The sequence below is a fragment of the Medicago truncatula genome, chromosome 6, assembly GCF_003473485.1.
Source record: "Medicago truncatula cultivar Jemalong A17 chromosome 6, MtrunA17r5.0-ANR, whole genome shotgun sequence".
In the NCBI taxonomy this organism is placed as follows: Eukaryota; Viridiplantae; Streptophyta; class Magnoliopsida; order Fabales; family Fabaceae; genus Medicago; species Medicago truncatula.
In genome coordinates this window covers 10,083,590-10,094,034 of record NC_053047.1, presented here as the reverse complement: position 1 = coordinate 10,094,034, position 10,445 = coordinate 10,083,590, and the positions used below count along the sequence as shown (strand labels likewise).

Genomic DNA, 10,445 nt, shown 5'->3' with positions numbered 1-10,445 from the left:
CCTCAAAATATGAATTAGAGGAGTCATGTGATGTGATGCACCACTATCCAAGATCCATTGGATCTCTACATTACCAGCCATGCTACCGTGAGGTGATCGAATGGACATTCCGTGAAAGGCAGATGCGTTTTTTGCTTTCCCGCCATTCTCACCCTTTTGTTCTTCATCATCAAGAGTCACGCGTGCAGCAGCAGCAGCAACAACAATTTTTCCTGCACCATTTCCTCGTTGTTAGCGTCTAGTGTTCCAATGTGATGGATATCCAACAATCTCATAGCATTTTGCTTTGATGTGTCCGTTTTTTCCACAATGTTCACATTTAGGCCTATATCCTTCTCTTCCTTTATGCCTACTTCCTGAAGAATAGAAAGTTGTTCCTAGTTCTGATTTGTTGTTTCCTTTCTCACTTTCTGCAGAAAAGCGTGCCTCCTCTCTCAAGACATGGTTGAAAGCACGTCTTAGTGGAGGCAAAGGATCAGAATTAAGGATGGTTGCTTTGACATGGCTATACTGCTCATTGTCAAGGCTTCCAAGGAAGAGATGAAGTCGCTGTTCTTCTTCTCTCCGCATCAATTCCTTTGATGCGCCACGTGTGCATTATGGTAGTGGCTGAAGCTCACTTAGTTCATCGAAAAGACCTTTGAATTTTGTGTAGAATTCTGTGACACTGAGATCATCTTCCTTCTGCATTAAGCAGAGCGTATGCCATAGTTGATGAATCCTTGGTGCATTGGTTTGAGCGAAGCGTTCTTCGAGATCGAGCCAGATGTCCCTTGCGGTTGATGCATGTGAAATATTGCTATGCAGTTTCTGATCAGTGGAGTTGATGATCCATGCCGTTACCATTGAATCCGCTCTCTCCCAATTGACATAATCTGTTGATTTCTTCCCTGGTTTTGAGATTGTTCCGTCGATGAAACCGAGCTTCAATTTTGCTCGAAGTGCTGTTTTCATCGATCGTGACCACGTTCTGTAGTTTTCGCCAGTTAGAACTGCCGCCACCAATGGAGTTCCTGGATTGTCTGAGGAACCAAGATAGTATGGTGAGCTTGGATCAATGGCGTGCGACTTTTTACCTTTTCCGGAGGCATGATTTTTCTTCTCCAGAATTTCTTCCTCAGAATTGTAATGTTCTGATTCCTCAGAACTATCTCGCTCTGATGCCATAATGAAAAAGACAGAAAACCTTTTTATTGATTTGTTTTTGTTTAATTCATATATTTACACACAAGTACAGACTCTATATATATGTACAGGGAGACTCCTCCAACGATTCTAGTACATATTACATGTTAATGATATTGACCCTTGACATAAGGAATCAAGAATTAATCCCAAAAGATCCTAATCAATTATTATAAAACATATGATAATAATGATGTTGACCCTTGACATAAGGGATCTGTCTAAACTAAAACTTAATTGACAGCTCATACAAGCTAATATTCAGCCATATTACTTGTTTCCCAATAGGTATTCTTTTGAGTTTCTACTTCTCGTAGGAAGCACCCTATACCTTAAATATAACTAGTTTCCAATGGAGCTGTTCCTTTCGGTTTCCAATTAATCCACGCCACCGCAAATCCTGCCGAGCATAGGCTAACAATGTCACGCCATATATATATAATGTGAAGAATATAAACAAAGAACATGTAATTTGATTAATTTCAGAAATTATGGAGTTTCATAAACCAATCTGCAACAAAATAGACATAATAAATAGGAACCCATACATTAAATCGTAAACCAAATTGGGAACCTTTTCATTTTCAAAAATAGCAGAAAGAAGAGTTGAAATACTACATTCAGAAATGAGAAAGAAGGTTATGGACAAAGCTTGGTGTGGTTAGAAGAGTTTGGGAGCAGTAAGCAATAACTGAGAAGGTGCAACTTTTATCTTTCATAAGGGGGCAAAACTGATCCAATAAAAAAAAATAAAAAATTAAAGAAGCTAAACTAACCCACCGAAATTGGCACCAGAGAGAATCGAACTGGAGACCTTGAGAGGAGCACACTCAATATGTATAAAAGAGACCGAGAGAGAAAGAGAGAATGAAGAGACAATGGTGGTGCAGATGAGGCTATGAACAAAACCAAGTAGCCACTCAATAGTCTATTTGTCCATCATTGCTCTAATTTTCACTAATTGTAGTTCATAGAGATACATTGGGAAAAACTCAAGTTGCAAAAAGAAACATATCATACAAAATCCCTTGAGATGTCAAAAACATGCACATGTTAATCATGGCTAAGAGATTCCTACAAAAAACCATGAAACAACCTGCACATTGTTACCCATCATGATCATACCAGTCTAGTGTAAATACAAAGATGTTTCTTTTGTAAAAAGAAAATGCATTAGAAATCACATATCCCAAAAAAACACTCGTGTATGTATCCGATGAATAAAAAGACCCTTTTGTACATGTATGTCAAATATAGCTTTTCAGGATATACATTTCCATCAATAATACATTTGAATTTCATCGTCCCGTTTCCATTAGCAAGCAAGCAGAATGACAATCAGTCATCTCCTACAAGAATCAATCAGAAGCAATATTACCTAAAAATCCAATTAATATAAAAGCTTATTTTTTTGCATCAACTATTTTTCATAAACACAAAAATAAACCAACTTAAACGGACTCTCATAATTATAGAAGTGTTTTTGTATAAGCTTTTTTTTGTTGGTCAAGATGTATAAACTATTTTTTATAACAAAAGATAAAATAAAGTGAAATTGTTTTTATATAAGTTGTTCAGAAGAGCTTATGAAAATAAGTTAAAAACATTATATAAGTGCTTATCTATATGTTAGTAGATAAACTTAAATAAACCAATTTAGAGTTAGTTTGGATTGACATATTTTTAGCTTATGCAGAATAACTTATGCAAATAAATAAATTTTTATGTATTATTTATAACCTTGTCGATACAGCATAAAAAGATATAATGTTCATTAGTGAAAATTTATAAATTAAACTTATTCATTTGTATAAGCTATTTTACATAAGCTCGAAAATAAGCTAACCGAACGGGCCCTTAGACACGCTCTTAATAATAAATAAAAGTTTAATTTCCATGAATTAAAGTTTAATCCATTGCCGTTTTCGTAGCTTAAATAAGATTATTAGTAAATAAATATGTAGTAATAAATGAAATGACTAATTTTTAAATAAGTGGAATGATGAATTTTATTGAAGATGCATATGTGATAAATGAAACTAAAAAGAGCACCAAAGTGCAAAGCTAGAGAACTAGCTTATGTTTTTTCCTAAGGAAACTTACATGTTGGTCTTTTCTTCAACTATAACTTGGTTCATTTCTTCTGTATTTTGCTCTCTTATAAGGCACATTGTCTCTTATTTCCTAAGCAAGTGCTCTTTTTTTTTTGGTAGTGGCTGGGATTTGAACCTTGTATATTTTATGCATTGTTCCAACCAACTGAGCTAAGCTCACGAGAACCTAAGCAAGTGCTCTAATAACCTGGAAACCAACCTTGACAACCTAAGCCATAAAACTTCGTATTTCCGTTCAACTCATTTATATATGAGTAAATGTGAAAGGGAGCACAAAAAACTTGAAGAACATTGAAATTAAGAGAGTAATGAGGAATAGAAGGAGAATCAACTAAGATGTTGAAATACATTATAAAATCACGTATTTTAGCATCCAAAAACTCAATCATCAACAAAAAGAAAATATACTTAACCATTCTCATGAAATCTAGTAGACATAGATGAGGAATATGAACGTACATTCAAACAATTAGAAACAATAAGGTGTAAGACAGACTTTAAATTATTAATTAAAAAAGCTAATAAGGTAATAAACTGAAAACATGTTTGGTTTTAAATTAAATTACTTACCTTCCAAACTTCGCAAGGTTTATCTCACGTCATTACTCCATCGACACAATCATTTTCAATGGCACTTTCCAAACTTTGCATGGTTAATCGACATCACATCGTTTTTCCACTTGTTTCTACTACTCTCAGCTTCTCGTAGAGGTCATCTTAATAGGCAGACATTGGTTTTTTTGAAAACAAATGATTTTAGTTCATTCCGTCAAAGGTGTCTCTATTTATATGGCGACTTCTAAGAAACAGGCTTCCTACAAAAGACAATCTTCTGCGGCGGTGAGTTCTCCAAGATACTGAAACGGATTGCGTGTCAGGGTGTGGGGCTACGGAAACGGCATCACATTTGTTTTTAGGATGCCACATTCTTGGTTCTCTTTGGTACTTTGTTTGGCACTGGCTGGGTATTTCCTCAGTTTCCTTAGGTGATATTTGACATCATTTCATTCAGTTTACAAGTATGTCGGATTTGCCTCGAGTTATTCGTTCTTATTTGAGAATCATTTGGTTTGCTACGGTTTGGGCTATCTGAAAGGAAAGGAATAATCGTGTATTTCAAAACATGGTGTCTGATCCTTCTGTGTTAGGTGAAAAAGATAAATTGCATTCTTTCTTATGGTTGAAATCTAAAAAGGATAATTTTAGCTATAGTTATCATGATTGGTGGAAACATCCCCTTCTTTATATGGATATCCACATGTAGTTGCTTTGATATTTGGAGGGTGCCTTTTTACCATCGGCCCTTTGACTAAGGCTAGTATCTAAATGTCCACTTCTCACTTTTACACAAAATTAAGACTTTAGCACAAGGCTTCATCTCACAACATAACTTTTGATTATAGAACATAACTAAAATGCTTCAATATAAATGTAGAACTTTAAAATAAATAATTTGCTTCAATATATGTAAGTGTTTGGGTATAAAAAAAGAGCTTCAAAATAATGAAAGAGTTTAAACATAAACCGTAAATCATCTACTATCCACTATTTTGAAATTAAAGATCACGTCTTTGTCCCAACATAAATTTGGGGACATAAAATTTGAACCTTTAATAAAATTAAAATTTTGAATTTTACCGTGCATATAAATTGAGCATTACTCTTGAACACAAAACACACAGATTGGATTTCTGAGCATAGAATTTAAACTTTATTATGAGATAGTAACTTTGTTACAAGGCCTAAGCCATTGATATAGTTCTTTCTTATGTATAAAGTTTAAAGTTCTGAATCTTAGCATATAAGAAGGGGCTAAATAAAGATCAAAGTTTCTAACTGACAAAGAGACAAAGAATTTAGGAGAAATTTTTTTGAAAGAATTTGGGAGAAGTTAACCATTTCATGGTTGTTATTATATCGAAGTGTTGAAGTCTAATAACTCATACCTAATCACGAAATAGTTAAATCTTTGGCAAAAAGAATTGGAACATAAACTTGAATCATTTAGCAAAAAGAATTGGAAACTTGAACCCAAAATAGATATAGATGTTAACACAAGGTTCAACCTTCTTCCAACATAACTTTAGATCATATAACATAAACTTAATTCTTTCTTAAAGTTAAACGTAATTATAAAGCTTGAACATAAATAAAGTGCTTGAACATAATTAAAATGATTGAATATAAATATAGAACTTGAAGATAAATAATTTGCTTGACATAAATAAAGAGCTTGGGCATAAACATAAACATTTACTATCTACTATTTTTTAAAGTAAAGATCACATCTTGAACCTTTATGCATGTGAAAAATTTTAGCATAAAATTTAAATTTCTAACATTACTCTTAAACATAATACAAAAAGCTTAGATTTGAAGCTTAAAAGTTGAGACTTAACATGAAAATTGGGAGGAATGAGTAAGTATTTATAGAGGAAGATAAGAAGTGTTTTGGTTCTTATGTAATTAGGCTCCTCCCGAGGGCTTTGTTGGTCATTTTCTCTTATTTGGTTCTTATGTGTTTTTACTAATAATATTGAGTTATATTCCATTACAAAAACAAAAGGCTATAAGTTACAATACAAGCATATTAAATAAATAAAAGTGAGTAAAAAAAAATTGCACCATGTATCAAACTAAAAGCAAGCATTATTTTAACAATATACAATGTTCAGTTAACAAATAAATAATTAGACAATAGTAAATGAAAATGAAAATTCTGCAAACAAACATTCTGTTTCCCTGTTTGCTCTTTATCGTTTACAAGGTATTGTACTAACATAAAGGCTGGGAGTGTCTCATTCTCAAGTTTCAGTAAATTTTATGCATTTCCGTTCATTAGATGATGAGGGAGTTCATGATCAACACTAAAAAATTTTAATTATATTAAACAATATTAAAGTTATTTTTACTCAGATTCAATAAAGGAATATGGGTTTGTTACTGTGAGATATGAAGAATCAGATTGAGAATACTTCTAAGAATCAGATTGAGAATACTTCTATTTGTTCTTCTTGGTGTTATTTGAGTCCATAAATTTCGTCGATTTGGTTTTGAGGTTAAAAGTCATTCAAACCGCAAGATAAAAACATGACATAAAAGAAAAATAACCAAGACACATATAAAGAAATTACTGAATAAGAGAAATGATGAATCTTTTCAATAAAAAATTCTCAGTTTCACACAAAAAGATTAAATCAATTCCCACATAGAAATTAGAAACAAAATTGAAATATTTGTGTATTCATCTAAAATTAGAAAGCTCTAACATATAAAATTAAAAAACAAATAATCATGCTAAGAAAAAGAAAAAAAATGAGAAGAGGAAAACCTTGGCGCACCAAAAGGGAAAGGAAGAGAAAGTTGTAACATAAGAGAAAAATTGTTGTGCAGTCGTACAATAAACTAAACTAATGTTTTTTGAGATCTCAAACTCTTATATTAATAATTTACTTAATTTATTATCGGGTATGGGTACACATGGGCACGAGTATCATCAAATTCGTGTCCATATCCATAAAATAATGGGTAGTCAACTACCCGTTTATTATATCAGAGATACCCGTTTATCTATTTGTCCGATGTCCGTGACGGATTTTACCCACGGGTACCCACGGCCATGAGTATTTTTTCCACCCCTACTAAAATATCGATCTCCAATCATTACAGGATCATTAAAATGCGATTTTGATTTGGTTTGATTCAGTTTGTGGTTTTTCTATTAGATTAATTCGGTTTTGAACACCCCTACTATCAGTTGATAATCTACTGTGGCAGCTAGATTAATAAAAAATAAAAATAAAAACTAATCTCAATACGTGTAGCTGCCTTTATATTAAGAGTAAATACTAATACTAAAATATCGATCTCCAATCACTACCAGATCACTGAAAATTAGAAGACAAATATTTAGCGTATGATTACGTATGAGGCTGAAATCCAAGAGTCGCTATTCTAGAAGGATAATTCTTTGATAGTCTTTTATAGCACCTATTCAAAAAACATAACCAAGCTATGAAATAGCAATCCTTGAAGATTTGTGTCACATAAGTAATTCTACAACAACTATTGAATATCTAATTTACAATGATCCTTAAAACTTACTGATGATTGGAGATTTAACATATACCTATATAATCTTTCAAGTTAACAAAAATAATCATCATCAAGACAAGATATTCTCACTTTAAAAGCAAGGATCACATTTTGATCCCAATGTAATTTTGGAACATAAAGCTTGAATCTTCAAGCATAGAAATTTACACTTTTACACAAAATTAAGACTTTAGCACAAGGCTTAATCTCCTAACTTAACTTTTGATTATAGAACTTGTATTTAAAATAAATATTTGATTATACAACATGTACTTAACTTAAACATGAACATAAATAAAATGCTCCAATATAAATATAGAACTTAAAACTAATAATTTGCTTGAATATAAGTAAGTGTTGGAGTATAAAAAAAGAGCTTCAATATAAAGAAAGAGTTTGAACATAAGCATAAATCACGGTCCAATATTTTTAAATTAAAGATCATATCTTGGTTCCAACATAAATTTGGGGACACAAAATTTGAATCCGTACATAAAAACTTGAGCATTAGTCTTGAACACAAAACACATAGATTAGATTTTTAAGCATATTTGAGACTTTATTATGAGATGGTAACTCTGTTACGAGGCCTAAGTCTTTGACATAGTTCTTTCTTATACGTAAAGTTTGAAGTTTTGAATCTTGACATGATATGAACATAAGAAGGGGTTAGAAATTTAAAACCTTAATATAACTAAACGTTTGAACATAACATAATTCTTTTTTTTTTTTAAAGGAACATAACATAAAACTTGAACAACAAAATAAATGCTTAAACATAAATAAAGATAAATATACGACTTAAACATAACATACAAAAAAAAAGACAACTAGAAGTAAAATTAAAGAATAAAATGGATAGAAGAAATTGAAGTTGTTCCACACACATACCAACTTGGCCAAGGGAGAGAGAGAGAGGAGAGGGAGACAATTCACCACAAATTTCTCTCAATTTTTTCTAAGTGTCTTAACATAAAAAAAGAGAAGAATGACAAAGTATTTATAGAGAAAGAGGATAAGTATCTTGGTTCTTGTGTAATTAGGCAACTTGTGAGGGTTTGGTTCGTCATTTCTCCCCATGATTAGGGATTGGTGGGTCATTTTCTCTTATTTCCTATCTAGTATCTAAAGGTCCACATCTCATTTTTCTTACATAAATCTTGTGTATCTTTTCCTTCTTTTGTAGGTAATGACTCAAAATCATTCAACAATGTAACTTGACCGGTTAACGATAAATTTCCATGAACTCATGGAATGTTATTTTATGGAATAAAATACATCTGTGGGGAAAATATTCGCACAAATAATTTCTTTGTAGAAAATTACAAACTTATTTGAATTCTAAGTTCATATGAATTTTACTTGTCGAGTCAAAAATTACCGTCACTTCAAAATGCAGCCATATTTTATGAAATATTTTAGACCGAATTTCAACCATGACCTTTTAATATCTAATATGTTTCCTTCAAAAAATATCTAATATATTATGCATATATTTTATCTTATAAAAGTATCAAATCACTTCATTAATAGACAACATATAAGACAATTCAAAATAGATAGATACTACTCACACCCCAAAAAACCCAAATTACACCCTAGAATAACTAATATACCCTTTAACTAAATTTACACTGACCTTATATGTAAACTGAATTTACAATAACTTAATTGTATTTACGTAAACTGAGTTTACACTAACCTCTTATATACATACGTAAACTGAGTTTACACTAATCTTTTATATACATACGTAAACTGAATTTACATTAACTCTTAGAAAATGAAATTCATGAAATTCACCAACCTTTATTAATAGAGTAAAGATCAATGAAAAAGATATTGATTTAATCTTTGATCTTGATAGCACGTCTATGATGATTTGTGGATGAAGTGGGGTGAGGGTTCAGAATGATAATGAAAGAAGGGTTTTTAGAAATTTACATGATGAGAGCAATTTTAGTATTATTGTAAAATTTTAAATAAATTTGTGTGTAACTAGAATTATATGGGGTGAAACTAGAAAGTGTCTGCAAAATATGAGTTATTATAATTATTACAGTAACTACTAACTAATATGCTACTATCTCAAAGAGTCCAACTCCATTTCCCTTCTCCTACATTTAATCCAGATTATTTAGCAGATGGCTGCTATGTGGCAAGTAAAGATTTTAATGGCTTAGATTTAAACTTTGAAAAGGAACTTATTTTTTAAATTAAAAAAGAAATGCACATTTTTCACCCAAAAAAAACTTGCCCATTGGTGGGATGTGGTTTAGGGGTGCATGTTGCTAGTCATTAATCTTGTTTTGGAAAAATCTTCATTGGCGTCACAAATTGTGGGTGAAAATGTTTGAAGAAAGATACCTAAAAGGAAGATTATTGTTCAATGTGTCTGTAAGTGGATGATCAGACATTTGGAAATCTATATCTAAAGCATTACATAAACCACGAGATGTGAGTCCTTCCCAAAGTCCATGGATCAACAAATAACCTGTAATTAAAAACACTTTCTCTAAAAAAAACTTGTAAATGTGTAGCTAGCTAACTTTGCATATGTTAAATCTCCAATCTTACACTGTCATTGTAAATTAGATGATACATCATTGTTGTGGAATTATGTATGAGGCCTACATCCAATAATTGGTGTACTAGAAGGATAATTCTTTAGATTAGGTGTTGAAAAAGTCTACAAAAATTATGTTGGTTTATGGATGGGGATGCAAGGATAATTCTTCCCCTACATCTATTCATGAACCAACATAACCTTGTTGGCATTTTCAACACTAATTTAGAAAAACATAATTCTAAAACAACAATAATCGAGATTTGGATCACATAAATAGTTCTCTGCAACAACAAGTTGACATCTATTTACAACAATTCTAATGATTGGAGATTTAACGTATGCTTCTAGATCTTTCAAGTTAACAAAAATAATCATCATCAAGTACAAGATCTTTTCATCTTAAAAGTGAGGGCCATGTATTGATCCCAACATAATTTTGGAACATAAAGCTTGTATCTTCGAGCATAGAAATATAATCTTTT

General features: G+C 31.6%; 1 protein-coding gene across 1 annotated transcript; it reads right to left on the bottom strand.

Moving 5' to 3' along the window:
* Positions 1–597: 597 nt before the first annotated feature.
* Positions 598–1,167, bottom strand: LOC112422702 (uncharacterized). Its single transcript, XM_039826903.1, has one exon. The coding sequence runs from the start codon at positions 1,165–1,167 to the stop codon at positions 598–600; it is 570 nt and encodes a 189-aa protein (XP_039682837.1).
* Positions 1,168–10,445: the final 9,278 nt, after the last annotated feature.